Source organism: Caretta caretta, chromosome 2 (assembly GCF_965140235.1).
Source record: "Caretta caretta isolate rCarCar2 chromosome 2, rCarCar1.hap1, whole genome shotgun sequence".
Classification (NCBI taxonomy): Eukaryota; Metazoa; Chordata; order Testudines; family Cheloniidae; genus Caretta; species Caretta caretta.
Window position 1 is genome coordinate 24,718,858 of NC_134207.1, and position 19,578 is coordinate 24,738,435.

Here is a 19,578-nt window from a genome sequence, read left to right on the forward strand (position 1 = left end):
ATGCATGGCAGATCTAATTGGCTCTAGAGGAGTTGCAATAGATGGTCAGAGTAAGCAAATAAATTGGTCTCTTAATTCTCTGAATAAGAAGTTTTAATGACTCTTAAATTGGCCCGTCAAGCTTAAGAGAAACTTGGAGTTGGCTTGAGAAAGATCAAATCTCTCACATTTCAGAGGAATTCTACTGGAGAAAGCCAAATGAAGCAAACAAGTTTTAAATCTATATTCTGAAACAGCCCGAGTGGATCTCAGACATCTTGATCTGTGTTACCCTTTTACCTTCATAGAATATTAGGGTTGGAAGAGACCTCAGGAGGTCATCTAGTCCAATCCCCTGCTCAAAGCAGGACCAGGATGAACACCAACTCAATCATCCCATACCTTCAGTCTTAACCTATTTCCAACACATCAGATCTATAATCTTCTTGAATGTTTAGCTGCCAAAAATGAAAGATAGCAACGAGCCATTTTGATTAGCAGGTAGATGTATGGATAATCATACCTCTTCGTCACCATCTTCTTCAGATCTTTGGATTGATGACATTTTATTCAACAGAATAGTTTTGATCACAGCATCTTTGCCATACAACAGCTTCTTTCCTGGACTTTCCACTTGCTGGAGCTATGAAGTACCGTTGTTATAGGGTGAAATTTGAGTATTGCTAATACTTCTGTCTAACAAGTAGAGCAGAGTGGCTATTAACTTGTGAACCTTTGAATTTAACCTTTTATCCTTGAAGACTGATCTCTAACAAGAACAAAATCGTCTCAAGAAGTTATCAGAGTCATCAAGCCTGTCTTGGCAAATTTTTGCCTCCAAAACCAGATGATCAGATCTGTGTTTTAAAGTAAGTATTTATAATTCTAATGTTCTGGGTTGTGTCTTCTACATGAGCAGTTTTAGGGGTTCCTTCATATTGGGCTTGCCCATATTATTCAGGAAGTGCTTAATGAAGAAGAAATTACCATTTCATTTTTAACCTTTCACTTGACTTCCTTAGATTAAGTGCAGATTGTTGGACGATCCATGTATTTTGTTAATACATTTTTTTCTAGTTTCAGTGCGATAACGTCCTGTTGCTATAGGTCAAAATGATTTCCCTCTTCTTTGGTTTTGTGGTAGTGAATCAGGTCATGTGTAGTACCACCACTAACTTCCTTTAGGACATATGTTGGGGACAACTTTAATTTCTGCTGCAGGCTGCTAAGGGAATGCATTGACTTGCAGCATCACTGGACTTCCCAAACTATTTCCCTATCTTGCCAATATTGCCCATTTTTGAAAGCAAAAAGCAGAGAGATTATGTACTTTCAATGTGTTTATTTGCAAGAAGCACATGTTTGGAACTCAAAGGCAGTTTTTATAAAAAAATAAAGCATACAGACATTTTAGTTCACTTGCATAATTACTGTAAAGTTTGAGACCAGAACTGTGAAAGTTTTATGCCTAAAATTTGGCCCATACATCTCTTGAGATGCCTAGAAATGGAAGTGGCTAGACTTTAAAGCAATTGAGTGCCTGCAACTTCCATTGACTTCAGTGGAATTTATGGATGCTTGGCAGTTTTGCAAATGAAGCTACTTTTGGATTGGTGGCTAGATATGGATTTAGGAGCCTAATTCAGCTACCTCAGTTTAGAAAGTTTTGGCCTCAAATATTCACTTAAAAATTTCACTTTATTTTCTAATTGAAAATATAAGCAAAATTTAATTGACGCTGGTTATTTAGTTACTTGGAAAACGTCACATGAAATTAGTGAGTATAAAACAATTCTAAAGAAGTGAGAAGTACTGTATGTGAGTTGGCCATAGTTTTTAGTGGCTGTGTTGCCACTGGAAAAGAATTAGTGGTTGACAATTGCTCAGAGTGTGCTTCACCTACTGAGAATAATTATAAAGCAGGACAAGATTTCACACTGGCAATATGCTGTGAGGAAGCCTGCAGTGGAGTCATTGCCCCAATGTATGCAGCTGCAGGAATTGAAATAAGGGCGCTTAAAACATTCTTACCTTTGAATGTTATTTAAAAATCACTTATGTGCATAGACTTGTATTGCATCTGCATAATGATTACCTTTTGGAAGAAAAACCTGGAACAGAATCCTTACAGTTGGTCTTTGAAAGACTATATAGTTTGGGTCAGGGAAGACAAGGAGTAATTTTGGCTAGTAATATACATATCAAAAGGCTATTCGTAAAACATCAAACACAGAGAGTTTTCTTTTAAAACTATGGGGAGGGGGAACAGTTTTTAATAAACCAGAGCAAAACTTTGAAGCCTGGATTAGTAGAGACATAGAAGTGAGTATGCTATGGATTAGGGAGAATATTGGAACAGGATCAAGTATTTTAGAAGTTAAAAATACTCTCAGCAAGACTTCACAGGTGGTTTGATCTCTGGTTTGGTTGTGGATGAAAACAAATTGCTTTTACTGTTCTTAATCTGTTCCTCATTCTGAGCCCAATCCTGCAAAGTGTGGAAGGCTCTCAATACCTTTCAGGATTGTGCTCGCTGAAGGATATCAATTTAAAGTACTTCTCTAACTCTAGAGTTTTAAATAGTTGGGCAGAGCAGTAATGGGGAGTGAGATGGGGTGGATTGGGAGAAGTACAATTAATATACATAAATAAAAATATTCAGATATTAGGGAAGTGTTAACAGAAATCAAACTCTCGAAGCCAGAGTGATGCAGCTTCTCCTGATTCTTGAAATACTCCCAGTGGAACCTAAATAATTAGAAGAAAAGCATTATGATTAAGCAGGAAAGAGAACCAAGGAGTTGGTATGGAGAGGATTTATGTAATTTTGATGTATGTACAGTAGCTCTGTCTAATCTAGTAAAAAAAAATCCCAGATATCCTGAAATTCTTTTAGTTTCAATACCTTTTAGCTGAATCTTTCATATCCTGCATCTTTGTGAAGGCTAGTTCATTCAGATAAATGTGGTGTGAAGGTATGTTGCTAATGTTCTAGGATTCTTAGCTTCTTAGTCACTTCCATATACTTTCTCCTGGGACCTCAGTCAATTTATTTAGTACTTAGTGGTATTGTCCTGTTGGTGAACAGCTTTAATTTTGTTTTACTTATTCAGTGATTCTTTTCCAGGAATTAGCCACTCCTGGGTGTGACAAATGTATATAAGGCAGTATTAAACTACACATAAGAGCCAGGCTCTGTCAATCACCACCAACGCAAGTTGAAATCTTTAAGTCCTAATGTACAAATCCTCTCTAGAATTATTTTAATAAAAAGGTTTTTCATACTAATAAAATGCTAGTTTTTCACTAGCATAGCTGACAATGTGAGAGTTTACTAGAGCAGGTTTAAATGTAATCCAGTCCTGTGTACATAAATGGTTTGTTTAATCAACAAAAGTCAGATATGTTAGTGTAAATAAGCATTTCTAGGCTATACTACCATATTCATTTCATTGTAGTTTAAGAAGCAGAATTTGAACTTTTGAAACTTGAAGTGAATATCTATCCCAGGTTTGGTTTTGTTAACTTTTTTGGAGACCTTTTATTGGACATGTGAGCAATCCATTTAAAATTAATGTTTTTGGCACATTCATGGTTTGCTTTACAAATAGTTAAACTAATGTCTCAAAAATGTATTAATTGACCAACTTAAACAAAGGTGTTTTAAGTCTAGAGGTAATAGCTAAAACTGTATCAATCAAAAGAAATTCCAGATTTGAAGGGGTGTACATCAGCTTAATGCTTTGAACCCAAGATCTTATGTAAATCTGTGGACTCTGTTCATCAGCTATAAATCTGAAGGCAGGGCTCAGTACATAAAGTAGAATGAGATAATTGAAAGACAAGATTTTACAGTGTCTTGTAAATCAGCAGGAGTGTTGTTTTTTAAAATAGGATGTAAAATCTTATTTGTTGCTAGGACCACGAGTAAAGAACTGGTGGAGTGCATAAACAACTGTACAGGATTGAACTTGGTGGATGCTGGCTTAACAGTACCCATCATTGGAACTTTGGCCGCAGTCCTGCTGAGAGAACTAGGTAGGCAGGCCCTTTTGCCGAGATGGAGCCCCAGTGAAGTCAATGGGGCTCTGTGCGTTTCTCATTGTAGAATTCAGACCGTTTAAGGTTTTTTTAAAAATCTGATCACCATCATCACATAAACACATCATTTTAACTGGAATTCTGTTTATTGGAAATGTATAGCTAAAATATAAGAAAATTCTCTGTTTTACTAAAAGTCATTGTCTAATTTTAATGAAATATTGAATCCGTATGCACATATTCTATGATCTAGAGAACAGCTTTCTTGGAATTCTGTAGTCCTCTATTCAGTTCTTTTGCTGTAAAACTCAATTATATTTCTTTTGTATTCAGGTAACAATATCAGAGTCCTTTTGTAGCTAAAGTATCAGCTTGTAAATGACTCTGGTTGGTGCTGCTTTTTACATTGTGCCTTTTTTATATTGGAAAATTAGCCAGTTCAAATTCTGTTAAGCTTAATTTTTTAAATTAAAACTTCTGTGTTTTCTCATCAGTGCAATTAGAGCTAGGTGGTGGCTTCAGCCAGGGTCCTGAGCAAGGAAAGAATGTAAGCTGCACCACTCTAGGAGAAGCTGTTACTCAGAGATAAACCTTAGGGTCTGATGGAGCCATATTGACCTCTTCTTAGTCTTCCTATCTTTTCTTTGCATCAGGATAGTTTACGGTTGTGCCTTTCATATTGTTTCCTTGAGAAATTGTCAGCTCTCCTGAACTCCTGTATCCCTTAGAATTTTTCTTCCTGTGAGATCTTGTCTACCAGTTCTCTGAGTTTGTTAAAATGTGGTCTTTTTTTTGAGTCCATTGTTCTTATTTTGTTGCTCTCATTCCTTCCTTTCCTTGGAATCATGAAATCTATCATACATGCTCACTTTCACTCCAATTGCCTTGAACCTTCAGATTCACAACCACTTCCTCCCTATGAACATATCTAGTCCTCAACTGCAAATAGAGCTCACTGTGGAAGCTTTCCTACTGGGAAATACGATGTTATTGTCAGCACTTAGTGACCGTCAACAGTATTAATTAATTATCACATCACATATATCAGTTAATTTAGAAGAAAAGTTGTCAGTGCTCTCTAATCCTGAGCAATTAAAATATAATATTTAGAAAGGATTCTGTACTATGAGGTGGTTGGGGTGGCTGTGATAGTTAAGGTTGCATAATTGTTTCCCTTCTTCCCCATCATAGAAGGTGGTGGGGCCTTCCATGGTACATGTCTGCGTCTGCACAGGCATTGTGCTACTAGGGCTGGTGGATGAACAGGTACTCAGCCTTGCTCCCTCCAATTTCTCCCGCTCTTCTGACAGTTGCCAGAGCCTTGGCCTCTTGGAATGGTCAGGCTGCACCTCCAGATGGTGGTTTGTTGAAGCAAAGTCCAGGATCTGGAGGAATGGGCAGAGGGAAGCTCAGCCTACCTCTTTCTCATTGTTTCTGCTCTTTTGGCATGTCTGCTTCATACCCAGATGTATATTTTTTTCATAATATATATGTCTCTTTCAGATTGTTAAACTGGCTATTTATAGAATGCTTCCAAAGAACCTGCACAGAAGAACTATGATGCAGAGGCTTCACCTCTTTCCAGAAGATGTAAGTCAGTAGCTGTACTTGGTTATGTTCTGATTTCTCATGCTTTAAGGAAGTATAGATGTAGTTATTGAAATATCTCCCTTCATGAGAAAAGCAGCTTGTTTCTTTTATAGCTAAAGACAGTTTGAATATTAATGTTTTTTCTTTATAACTTCATAAAGCTCTGAAGATTGTCATGCATTAGAAGGCTTATTGTTCTGTATTTTGGCCAAAACAAAGGGCCTTTTACTGTACAAGATTATTTCTAACTGGAAATCAAGATAGAGTACAGTATCTGTAAACTTTGGTTCCGTGAACTGGTTTTCAAAATTTAAGGCCTGGTCTACAGTAGAAAATTAAGTCAGCTTAACTATGTCACTTGGAGGTGTGAAAAATCCATATCCCTGAGTGGCATAATTAAGCCAACCTATCCCCCAGGGTAGATAGCACTAGGTTGACAGAAGAATCTTTCCATTTGACCTAGCTACCAACTCTCGAGGAGGTGGATTACCTTCACCAATGGGAGAACCCCTCTCGTCCCTGTAGGTAGTGTCTACACTGAAGCACTACAGTGGTGAAGCTAAGTTGTTATGCATAAAAATGAGTCTGTGAATTCACAAACCATGGGAAAAAGCCTCCCAAGTTATTTCCAGTCCCCAGAACCCTAATAAAACCTCCAGAAGCTACTAAGAATCTTCACTGTTGAAGATTCACCAAGCTTGCTTCTCAAGAAGGGACAGAACTTGCTAAATTACTTCACAGAGCATAATGTCTCCATATAGGAGGGAGTATGAGCCCCGTTTCTCCCAAACCAGAAGGTACTCATTCACCAGACTACTCCACTAATCAGCGTGTATATTAATGTCACGTTCTGGGGTGCAATCCAGACCAGGGAAGGGTTGTGTCACTGTCTGACATGTAACCCTGAGTGCCTCAAAATGCTCTGCTGCTATAGGTCTCTTGGCTGGATGCTTCCAGCCAGTGTACAAGCATGCCCTGAGTGTCTGTTTGTGTTAAGCAGCCCTGGTTCAGCGTTCTGATTCCAGCAGCCTGCTTGTAACATCACTGCACACACTTTGGCCTCACCCAGCTTTGGTTACACCTGGCAAGATGATCCAAACACCCCCCACCCCCAGTCTTGAATTTTCCCTAAACTGTGTGTTCTGCAATGTCCAGCCCTCTCTTCGACCATTCAGAGAGGGAGTCAAGTTCATTTGTTCCTTTAAAGAGACCATACTCAGCAGCTGGCCACATTAATTGGTGTTAACATTCACTTCAAATCAAACACAACACGAGGTCGGTTTAGATAAAAAGAAAAACAAGTAAAATAAAAGGAAATGGGATTTTAAGTGAGTCACATATAAAAAATAGAGTTAGGAATGGTTACAAGCAAATAAAAGTGAAAAATGCTTTCTAGAGGCTAAGTCTTAACAAAACAAACCACAGCCTTTGTTCAGGGTAGTTTCCTTACCAATCTACCTACCAGTGAAATGGCTGACCAGCCCGTCAGGATCTCCCATAGAGTCTAAAGTGCTCGGTTCCTTTGTCATCTAAGATGAAAGATAGCTTTGGGTTCTTCACCCATTTCTTTTATAGTCCAGTGAACCTTTGAAATGGATTCTTTTAAATGGTACCCCAAAAGTAACTGGGGGGAAGATGACATGGAGTCTGGTCATGAAGGAAGTTCCATGCTGGTTTCTTCCCTCTCTGGTGTTCGCTAAAATGCATATTGATCTGTTTTCTCAAATCTCTTCCCCTTGCTATGATGCTGAGTGATTGTCTCCTCCCCTTTGTCTAGGGTGGGAGTAACTTTAGTCCTGCCTGTCATATACACTTTGATAATATAATTTTCATTATGTTTGTAATTTGAATTTGCCCTCCATGCATACACCACACAATAATGTCAATGATCAATATGTTGGTAGCTTTCTGTTGATATCTTACACCACACCCACTAGATAAAGGTAATAACAACTGGTCAGTCCTGCTGAAACTCACTGCCAAATGCCAATGAGCGTCTTGCAGATGCTGTTAGGATCACAATTAAAAATGTTGTTCCTGTACTAAGAATAATCATAATACTGTACATTGTGCTTGGGAGCCAACACGCAGCAGCCTTACACTGGAAATTTCTAAAAATTACATTCTAACAAATGAAGCATGTGTACTCACAGAGAGAATATGAGAGCGGTGATCAGAAAAAAATGTATATGTTTATTCAGTACACCATCGTTTCCTTTCTCTGTCTTAAATGAAGTAAAGATGCATGTCAGCAAAAGAGCTAGAATATTACTTTCCGCATGAGGTATTTTAAGTCAAGCAGTGACCCGTAAATATATTGTGAACATGTCAGCTGTGGTTTCTGTCGAAAACGCAGATTTATATTTTCATTTTTGTTAAGCTTATAACCCAGTAGTATATATAGATCTTTCTAGCAACAATATGTGAAGCGTGTTTCTGTGCTTTATTAAATAAATGCCAACACCCAGATCTTTAGTGCTACGTGTATGCACTATTTTCTTGGGGTACAATCCACAGAAAGCATGGCAGTAAAAAGAATTATTTTTTTTATTTGGCATTTTGTGTAGCAGAAGTGTGGAAAAGTATGCTTGACTATGAGCTATATTAAGGAAATCAAAATCATATTGTATATATCTTTAGTGTCTGGTAGCATACTTTTTACAAATCAAGCAGTCACAGATTATTGATACCAGTAACAGTATTAATCTCTTGAGTTTCATTTCTTGGAGCAAGCTTATTATTTCTGAAGGATTGATGAGTACGATCTAGTACATAATGTTAACTGACTTGGATCTGATTGCCTTTGAGACTACTTCTGTCCTTTGGCCTTTAACCTTTCACTTCATCAAGTCAGTTACTATTGTCTGAAATTACTTTGAGATGCTTTGCCATTTGAACTCCAGTGAATGGATGACAGGGCTCTTTTTCTGAGGAACTCAGTCATGCTTCTGCTGGGAATGGGGTTCTGTCTGGTCCTGTAATTGTGTTTGGGGGATTTCTTTGCATTATATTGTTTAACTGTTGTCTATATATATATATATAAAATGTCAGCACCTTGAATTGGTGTCTTATCAATGTTTATATTTTTAATTACAGTCAAGACTGAATACAGTTTTTCTGGAGATATGTTGTTAGGTTCTCATACTAAATGGTCTGTATTATATTTCTTCAAATTCCAACTTAGCTAGAGGTACTAACATTATTTTGCAGTAGTCTCAATTCTGTTGATTAGATGGGTTGATTCATTAAGCACTGAATCCACTTGAACTGGTAGCACAATGTTCTGAAAAGTGTACCTACACACAGATATTTAGGTTTCCTCTTTGGAATTTCAGTGCTCACTGGGAAAATTTATTGCTTAAAAACTAGAAAGCTGAGAATCATTTATTATCTTCTACCTCAGGTTATCCCAGAAGACATACGTAATAATCTTGTCGAGGAGCTTGCTCAGCCACGCCGAATCCCCAAGAGGTTAGATGAATACACGCAAGAAGAAATAGATGCCTTCCCAATGGTCTGGACTCCGTAAGTATCTTAAAAACCTTTGAAAAGGACATTTATGACTGTAGATGTGATACGTCAACCTTTAAAGAAACAGATGAGATCCCTCTGAGGCATGTCAATTTTTCATATTTATAAAATACATAGTTTTGTGTTCGGTTTATACGTTCAGTTATGTTTGGCTTTTTTTTAGGCATGGATTTTCTGCTTGAGGAGGAAATGTCTGTCGTAGAAATAGAGCTCAGTGGCAACTTTCCCCCCTCTTTGTTTTTCATATAAAGAACTTGGGCTGAAAATTGTATCTGCCCATTCCTGGTATATGACTCATAAATGTAGTGGATTCTCATTCATAGAGAGAACTCCCTTAAACTGCGGATTTGCTTTATATTCTACAATCTTTAGACATAGCTGAAAGAAGCCTTAACTCTTTATCCTATAAGGTGAAATAATATATACAAATAAAATATGATTTCTCTCTGGATATTATATGTGGGGAAAATTAATTTTACTAAACCACAGCCCTTTAGACCGAATGTTTGGCAGAAAGCATGTCATTCATTCACTTTGATGAAAACTTTCTTTTCCATGGAGATGTGTTTTTGTTTTTTCTTTTCCCCACAAAGTTGCAGTAATACATATATTACATGTCAGTGTCAGAGTATGTTTCAGATACTAGATTAAAATTCTGAGGAGAAAATTCTAATAATGTTGCAGGGAAAATCATCCCTACCAACCCCTATTCTCTCTGTCTCTTTCTTTTTCCTTCATAACCCTCTCATATTGCCCTGCTTGTCTCCTCAGGCTTTTTGGTCACAATGCAAAAACATTGTATATCAAATTAAACTGTATGACAGCCTCCATTTTCAAATGTTACTAAATAGTCATTAACGTGCATGAAATCCAAAGGAAAAACAGTATTACCAGGAAACAGTGTGTTGCGGGAAGTACTACAACTAAATTATGGCCTACTGTCCTTTAGCCTGGCGGGGGAAGCCCAGGGTGGGGGAAGCATGAGATATAACTTCTGCAAAACTTCCAGCTTCCCAAAAATCTCAAGCATTTACACTCCCCAGGTCCCCTACCATCGGAGCCTTGTTACAGGGGAAGTATTCGGCACCTTGCTCCCTGCCCCACCTTTGTAACAACTTGCACAGATCTTGATCTGAATATCCTGAACGGTGCATTTACTTTGCAGCAATAATCTATGCTAATTTCTGCCCTAAAAGCAAATAGACACTGAATTTATCCCAGAATTAATCCCTGATGTATCCATGAACACACTAAGAAGTTTGTGTGGAATATACCAAAACTTAGTCAGACAAAATATACCTAAGTGTACATATGTGTATACAAGGTATTTGTAGTTTTAAAAAAAAGTCATGTCATTCTTTAATTCAGATTTAAAATGGGTGAATTTTAATATTGGCAGTGCACATCCTGCAGTCACTAATTATTTCTTTATTAGTGTGCTTTGTGATTTAGGAAGTGGCATGGTCTCGGGGCAGTGAGTGAGAACAGATTCTGTGGTTTGAAATGTAACTTCTTGGGAATATTTAGACTACCAAATGCAATGTAAAGACAACATGGAATTACCAACCAATGTAAATATCACTATTACATACATAACAGTTCTACTTATTACTATTCTTAATATTGCACATTTGTGTCGCATTACTGACTGAGTCCCTAGTCAGGGTTAAAATCCCAGTGTGTTAGGCACTATATAGATGCATGTGAAGAGAAAGTCTCTGCCTTGGAGAGGTTACAATCTAATAAAAAAACAATAGAAGAGAATGGGGAAGACCATATTTATATAGGCTAGCCATGCAAGTGACATGATGGTTCCAAATCATTTAAAATTACAAGGGTTTTGTTAGTTTAATATATAAATAAATATAAGTGATTCCCTATCTCAGCAAGCACTACAGGTCCTCTAACTAGCCAGCATAGAATGCTGGGATAGGGAATTGCTGATGCTTATTTGTATCACCACTATAATTTTAAAAAGATTATATTGAGAGGCAGCAGGCTGTTCTTTAAAAGCGAAGAGCCCAATATTATAAACAGTTACTCCTCTCATTAGTCCCACGCTTGGTCTCATTGGTTCCAGTGGGACTGCTGGTGAGAATGAGCATCCACATGGGAATAAATAGTTTGCAAGATGACACTCTTAAACAGTATAGCAGTTTGTTTTGTGAGAAAGCATAGGACTATGTCCTGCAAAGTGTTGTACGCTGCTGTCAGGTAGTGATCACCCTTGGGTCCTATGGAAATCAGTCAGAGTTGAAGGCAAAGGGCAGGCATGCTCTTTACTTTGTAGGATGAAACCCTTCGTACTTACACTTTGACACTAGTGTGTAATGGACTTACTTTTAGATTTAATGTTTAGGTGATTGCTGCAGATTCTTAATACTGTACTGTAAACATGATTTAGATTGTATTTCTACTTAGTAATGATAAAGCAGTGGGTAATAAGCAAAAAGTCTTTTCAAACAAAGCAATTAATTGAAAACAAAGGAAGGAGGAAATACATTTTAAAAGAGAAAGTTCGGGTTATGAAGAGAAGAGAACATTCTGCTTCACAGAAATAGTTCCATCAGTAGCTCCTCAGTATAGAAGAGGAACGGCAAACTGGTAAAAAAGATTTTATTTTTAGAAGTAAGAGAAAATCACAGTTTTTAACATGAAGTTAAACAAGGAAAAGTCACTAGGCTCCTTTTTAAAATTTATTCAAACAGTATTTGCCACCCACAAAAAAATAGTGCATATTTTCTATATGATAGTGCACATGTAAATGGGAATAGTCATCTGTCACACTTGACAGTAAATGCACAACAAGGGATGGAACTTCTCCAAAACATAATTTAATATTTTTTTAAAGAATTACACATACCTTTGAAAAATAGGACTACATAATATAAACTGGACCTGTGAGAAGGATTAATCTGTATACTGGGACAGGCCTGCACAATTCCCATTACATACTCATAACAATGACCTAGCCGTGTACAATTAAGAAATCACATTAATAAGTAGTAAAGATTTCAGTTTTTTGTTTTACATCGATATGTAGGATTTTTATCAAAGTGGGGCAAATAATCTGGTAACATTCCAATAATTATCCGGTATGGGGAGATGTTTTCAACTGAAGCATGTATGAAACTCCCAGTAAAGGTAATCAGTTACCTTTGTAAATTGTACATACAACAGGAGAATCGATCCCATTAGTCCGTACCATTTGTCTAGTATTGAACACAATGTAGAAGGGAATGAAGATCTGTCTGATTGTCTGTGTCCGTGAAACAGACACATGGAGCTGTGTAGGAGCTTATGCACGTAAGTTATAAAGATCAGAATATGATTCCTCTTTATAGAATTTTTGCATTCCTGTATTTTTGGGGGGTGGGGGGAAATTAGGAATATGAGATCGTGAGAACTGCATTGCTCACAAGTTTGGTAATAGAATACAGAGTCTTTCACTTGTATTTTTTCACATCTTATCCCAGTTTGGTAGTGGATGTATAGCTGCTGTTCAGTGACCTGTGTAAAATTATTTGATGTTCCTAATGAGCATGCCACATGTTCACTCAGCTTGCAGCTGCCCTTTAACACTTAGTGTGTTGAACTCCTAGGCACTAGGCCTTTCTTAGGTGTCAGAACCACTCAACAGGGGAGAGAATTGTGGACTTCACGCAAGAGAGGACTAGTAGTGGAGGTATAGTTTCCCATTCCTACTCGTTCCCATCACTATTTCCATCCAGGAAGTGCTCAAACTATTTACTTTAAGGCAAGCCAGCAGTATCCTATGGTAGACAATATCATATGCTGCAGAGGGGCCCAGGGGAATAGGAATGGATGTCTGCCTTCTGTCACCCATCAGTGCCATTAAGGTGGTTTCGGTTTTCATGTCCTGGCCTGAATCTAGATTGTGTCAAGTTTAGGATGTTATCTTCAATTAAATGACCTCAAAGTTGGCCTTTGGCTAACTTCTCTGTGAGCTTGCTCAGGAACAGATGATTTGACACAGTAAAGTTTCCTGTCTCTAAGAATGGGAGGAATAATAATAATAATTTTAAAAGTACTTCCCTACTTCACAGTGGTGGGGTGAGGAAGAATACATTAATGAGCTATGGTGCCTAATGATGGGGACTCCATCAGTAGTTAGAGCAGAAAGAGGCTCAGTGGAGCCCTGAAACTAAAACTTAGCAAACTTGTAAAATAACATCTCTGATTTAAACTACCCTATCTAGCTAAGTAAAACAAAACAGAGAAAGACCACTTAAAAGGACTCTCATGGTCTGCAACAGGCACAGTTCAGTTCGTCTTACTGCTCTTACTGGCCAAAAGGAATTGTGTGGAAGTTGGGGCTGCTGCCCTTATATACACTTTGGTGGGAGGCCCTGGGAGATAGGCAGGGTAAATATCCAGCTCCGGTATCCCCTGTTTTTCACCAGCTTCTGAGCTCTTATGCTGAGGCACAGGCGTCAGCCCAAGAGGGAGACAGCATCTGATTTCAGTACTAATTTCAAAGAAAATAAGCATAGAAACTACAAAACTGAAATGATATTTCAGTTGTTCCTTAATGACTGATCAAGTTCTTGAGACTTGAGGGTGACAGTAACCCCACATATTAAAAATGGGCCATGGGACATGACAGACAATTGTGGACTAGTTAGCTCAACATACTGCAGAGGAAATGTTAGAAAGACACTCATGTAAGGCTGAGTTCTGTGTATTTAAAAAAGAATGTTTTCATGCACGCTACAAAATACAAAGGAAAAAGCAGCCTTGTAATAGTGGTAGTAGTATTTTATTTATTTAATTATTTATTAAATAAGCATTTCCCTGCAGTGTTTGCAGTCCAAACTTAATAGAATTGTTCAGGCACATGAGAACTTGAAAGTGACCCGATGAAGTGAGCTGTAGCTCACGAAAGCTCATGCTCAAATAAATTGGTTATTCTCTAAGGTGCCACAAGTACTCCTGTTATTTTTGCGAATACAGACTAACACGGCTGCTACTCTGAAACTAGACTAGCCAGTTTCAGTTAAGTTTCCACTGTTCTAGCTGACACTTATGGAAAAAGTAAACAAAGATCAGCCATAGTGGAAAGAAAATTAGATTTCAGATATTCTTTCATTTTTAATCATCCTAAATTGCAATAACATAGACATGGGGGACTGATTTTAGCCTTTGCCCTGGCTGTTGTATGTCACTCTGTTTTGGAGTTGCAAGGGGCAGGGAGAACTCCCTTAGGGCAGGAGCAGCCCAGAGCTGACTTGACTGACCTGTTGCTGGCCTCTCCCTTCCGTTCACTGTTACAGGCCCTGAAGTTAGAGGGGGGAAGGAGCTGTGCCTGTAGCACCGATTGCTGTGTGGATTCTGGGCTGCTGCAAAGCCCGTAGGCAGCACAGGAGCCATAAATCAGAGTGACCTCTTGGCCCATCCAGCAGATCAGAATCCAGAGGGCACCGAGATAGGGTAAACCCACCTCTGCGCCTGCTACCCTCGCTTGGACCTTCTGCACTATAGTGTTTTACAAACGTGATTTTTACCTTGACACCCATTTTTAACTTGATCCCATTAAAAAAACACTGTGGTTTGCTTTAGTGCGGGAGCACGTCTTAATTAAAGGTTTCAGAATCACCACCTTGGTTAACTGGCATGTGGAGGGATTTGAAGATACACTGGTTTAATAGGCAAAGGAAATGCAATTGTGGTTCTATAATCGGATGTTGATAAGGTTTTACATTAAAAATTACTGGCTAAGAAAAGAGTTCATGGTACAAGAGGGAAGATATTGTCTCATTGGACAGAGAACTGGCTGAAAACCAGATAACAGTGAATGACTGTAATTGGTAAATTCCATAGTTGGAAAGAAGTCATTAATGGGGAACATCAAACGTTATTTTTTAGATTTCTTGTGTGTAGTGTTATATGAGAATTTGATAGTGAAGGTAAAGAATGTTAAATGCTGATGGTACTCTCACTGGAAATATAACTAATAGTGCATCTAGATTTGTAATGGTTTATTGTAGGTCTTTTCCATCGTTGCCAGTAAATGAAAACTGAAGCACAATAGACAAATATAAAATGATGTCTGAGGTAACTGTAAATGGAAAAGGCATGTTTAAATAGATCCAGCGGTGCAATATACAAACCCCCAAAAAAGGATTTTGGATTTTACATACCTGAGAGACAGCCTTTCTCCCCATGCTTTATAAGCTGTATCCTGCTTGATACAAATAGAGGGAAGTGTCATCAGGGAATTCTCTATGAAGGCACTTTTCCTTAGGAGTGCTTTCCCACTCCCCCAGTTTGAACCCGTAGACCTCCAAGGCATGCTTCAGAGCCCATCTATTTGAGCAGGTGTTGGCGGAGAGGGCTGAGGCAACTAGGATAGGAATTCTGTTTGGGGGGTAGAGGTGGAAGTGTGGGTTGGGAGTTTTAATTCATATTGCCTCTACTGACTGTTAATGACTATGAGATGTGTTGGGAGGGCAGGGAGAGAAAGAGAAGGGTTCCTGCTTTGACTGAATTTGATTTATAGCTTTTCTTTATTGTGTGTTTAGATTTATTTCCAGGGTGATCAAAGTTCTAGGCTGGTTGGATATTAAATAGAAAGAAAACAAAGTACTGATGCCATCACCTTGTACAGAGTTGCTGTTAAAAAAGATACAAATAGCTTACTCTTATTACAGCACTTTTTATCAGTAGATCTCAAAGTGCTTTACATAGGAGCTGAGTATCATTATCCCCATTTTACAGAGGAGGAAACTGAGGCACAGAGTGGTAAAGTGACCTGTCCAAGGTCACCCTGCAGGCCAGTGGCAGCACCAGGACTAGACCCAGGTCTCCTGAGTCCCACTAGGAAACACTGCCTCCCTAGACCTGCATTCTGTTCCTTGCCCTGTTGGGTGACCTTGGGCAAATTATTTTACCTCTGTGCCTCATTTTCCCTGTCTGCAAAATGGGGATAATGATACTTGAGCCTTGCAGAAGACAAATGCTGCTGATAACGATGAGGGGATGACAGAGGCCACAGTCCTCAATGCCAAGTAGAATTTCAGTTATGGAAGATTATCAATTATTATTATTTGGATCATGAAGAACATTAAAGGACCTATCGAGGCCATATCATAGGAAAAAGGCACTGTTATGTGAAGAATTTACATATTTGTAGATTATATGTTTAAAGAATGACAGAGCTCTAACCACTAAATGCACCTTTCAAAATTAAAACTCTATGTACTTTTCAGTTCCCAAATACTTTCACCCTCAGGGCATATTTCCAACCCTAGCCTCCATTTCCCAGTTTAAGATAGCAACTGCTGTGGATGCTTTGAAGACAATAGTTGACAAGCAGCGCTGAGGCTGGGGTGAGCCTCAGTTGAGAGGACCTATATCTGCCTTTTTTACTAAGAAGCCAGGGGAAAGAGGTGACCTGCAGACTTTGACAGCTGCTGCATGTGGCTTGGAGTGAACGTACCATTAAGGCTGGGGAAGCACAAGGCTGGGAAGGAATTGTTGCGTGGCAGCTGCACCCACAGGTTCAGCAGCGCGTCTCCATATGTATGGTTCTTGGTTGTCTGTTAAGAGCCAACCCCTTCACTTTTCCTTCCTCGAATAACATGGCTCTCTGCTTTCAGAGTTGTATGATTCTGGTGTGGTAGTGTCCGGAATGTGCTGAGAACTATGCCACAGTGGTGGGTGGGTGGGTGGATGAAGTGTGGGATATTGCTGTAGCTGGCTCCCAGTAGTGCTCTGTTGAAACCTATTCATGATTTTAGAACAGCCCCAGCAACCCCTTCCAGGAAGCAGGATGTAAATGCTGGGGCCAGAAATCAGGGAAGGACTCTGTTGGGACTGTTGCCAAGGGGCTGGAGCTGTTTCCATCTGTGTAGATGGCCTTTGTCTCCAGAAGCGCCAATGAAATTCCCAAGCTTTGAGTGCCAGGCCACCCAGCCATGTCCACAGAGGAGCAAACATCTTCCTTGCCCCTGACAATATAATTAATTAGAATATATAAATAATTAGCAGGAAACTCTCAGTAGTACAATCTTCAGCTTAGTTAATAGTCTCCTGTGTGGGTTTTTCCCTATAATACATTAGCACTCAAGAGGCTGACGTGACTAGGGATGTAAATATTGTTTAAAAAGTTAACCAGTTAAACTGTTAAAATTATATCGTTTAACCAGTTAACTGATTAAATGGAGAGGGGATGGGGCTGCTCCAGTCTGCCGGTGGGACCCAGGGCCACTGGTCCGGATGTTCGGCCGGCCGACCAGAGGTGCTGAGGCTGAGGGTGCTCCTGCTGACCCAGGGCTGGGGCTGCTCTGGCGGCCAGGGGCTGTGGGTTAACGGCTGTGTGGTAAGACTAATGCTTACCGTATAACCGTTTACTATTTTACATCCCTAGACATGACTTACATAAGCAAGCTATCCATAGAACCTTATACAGTCCATTAGGATGAATCTCACTCCTGCAGCACTTCATACTGCTGTGAAGATATAGGGGGAAAAAGCTAGGAATTCTGATCAGTAATTTCTTAAATTTCGGTACTCCGATAGTATACTTTATCTGTTTAAATTTTACAGTGTTGAATTACTAAGTGCCAGGGGACATCTGTATCTTGCATATTGGAAGCTTGCAGACAGGTTGTGGTTATTCTGCAAAAAAGTTTATAGAATGGTTGTAATTATTCTGCAAAAAACCCGTAGAATAGATCACATACAACTGTTACCAGCTGCCTTTCACACGGAATGGTTATTAATTTGTACGGGGTTTTTATGTGTATGGAAACTTTTGTTTCCTCACTCACTCATACTAGCAAACAAAATCTAAACCAAATTCTAACCTATAAATGCCCTTTTCAACTTTGCCATTATATTAATCTTTGTGCAAGGTTATTGGTGTACAGCTCTAATATTTTAGCTTTAAGGCATTGACCCATTTGAAAACTCATACTTGTCATTGGTAAGATTGCAATGAATATCTGGACTTCCCATCTGTATCTTGGTCACTCTCCTCAACTGATGAGGAAGGATGATTGCCTGCAGGTGCTAAAAGAAATGCACTTTGAATACTTCAAAGCTTTCAAACCAGGTGTGCACTACTAACCCAGGAGCAGGCATTGACAGGTAACTTCTTTAGGAGCATTGATAATCTTCATATTTCCCCTTTTAGTGGAGACAGTTTTAAAAATCATTGTTTAGAAGACCTGAATATAATGACAAGTGAGGATGGGATAATACTTCGGGAATATGTGTGTCATTGTTCAGGGGAAATCAGGAGATCACTCAGTTAAGTTTGGCTTCATATCAGCTATTTGAAATACATCAGAATATGTACTAAGTGTCAAAACTAACATTGTAATTTTGAAAAGAGATTGTTCTATGAAAAGATGATTCTTCATTACTTTTTTTTTTTTTTTAGCTGGGTTGGAGAGAGAATTGCCTCTTATCAGGAGCAGCATTTTATTAGCCCCATGAAGTGCAAAAACTTGGCAGACGTGTAACTCCCTCTTTGAGGAGAGGGGAAGGGAAATTAGTATTGCAAATCATGTTGTGAAATTAATCCTGATGCATATAAGTTTTAAAAAAAAGTGATTAATGGTGCCCTTAAATACATAGTTTTGAAAAATTATTCTTTGACAGATTGATATATGAGAAATTCATCTTGTCAAAAAGAATAATGGCCATTTAGTATAGAAGTAATAAGCGATGATAATACACTGTTTTACAGCATTTTTAATCCAAGTATGTTAATCCAAATATTAATTTATTGTCTGAAGACTACTGTGAGGTAAGCAGTGTTATTTTACAATTGTTTATTTTGGCTCATGGTATAAAAAATGTGTGTTCTCCCTCAGCAAGTGCCCTAAACTAGCAATAAGATGCTGGACTTCTTATGGGATGTAGATTGCTGAAATCTTGCTGGTTCTATTGTGGCATAGGTAGATTAAAACTCAAATCCGGCCTTCGCAAACAATAGCATCTCTTCTTGTTTCATTTCTGAGACTGCCAGAAACCTGCTTTTGTTTCACAAAATATTGCTAAGCAGAAAGACCATCTTAGTTGGAATGCACTGACAAGAATGTAATAAAGATGGAACTGTATGGCAAGTCTGTTGAGACTTGATTGAAATAACCAGAGGAGGCCGGAAAAAAGTATTTGAAAAAATATTTTGCATCATATTGAAGAAAACAACTAGGTTTTACTGATTTTTCTCATAGTAGCTAAAAGTGATAGTTACGTTTAATCCACAATTCATCATAGTGTCTATGTGAATTTGTCTTACACTGCATTCAATTTTTGTTTGATAAGCAATTACATGTGGAAATACTTCTATAAATGTTGCATCACCAGAGACAAAATGTGAGGTTGAAAAAAGGAAAATCAGTTTGTTTTTTTTTTGTTTGTTTGTTTTTAAGGAAGTAGTATATGAAACATTTGTATGCCTACAGT

At 38.5% G+C, this 19,578-nt stretch overlaps 1 protein-coding gene across 2 annotated transcripts in view; it reads left to right on the forward strand.

Annotated features, from left to right (window-relative positions):
* The window catches only part of MRPL13 (mitochondrial ribosomal protein L13), a 46,249-nt gene that overhangs the window by 19,091 nt on the left and 7,580 nt on the right, over positions 1-19,578 (forward strand). For both annotated transcript variants that reach the window (XM_048841574.2, XM_048841576.2), the window contains exons 5-6: positions 5,524-5,610; positions 9,014-9,135. In XM_048841574.2, coding sequence (XP_048697531.1) covers positions 5,524-5,610; positions 9,014-9,135 — 209 coding nt within the window. The remainder of the gene's footprint in view (positions 1-5,523; positions 5,611-9,013; positions 9,136-19,578) is intronic.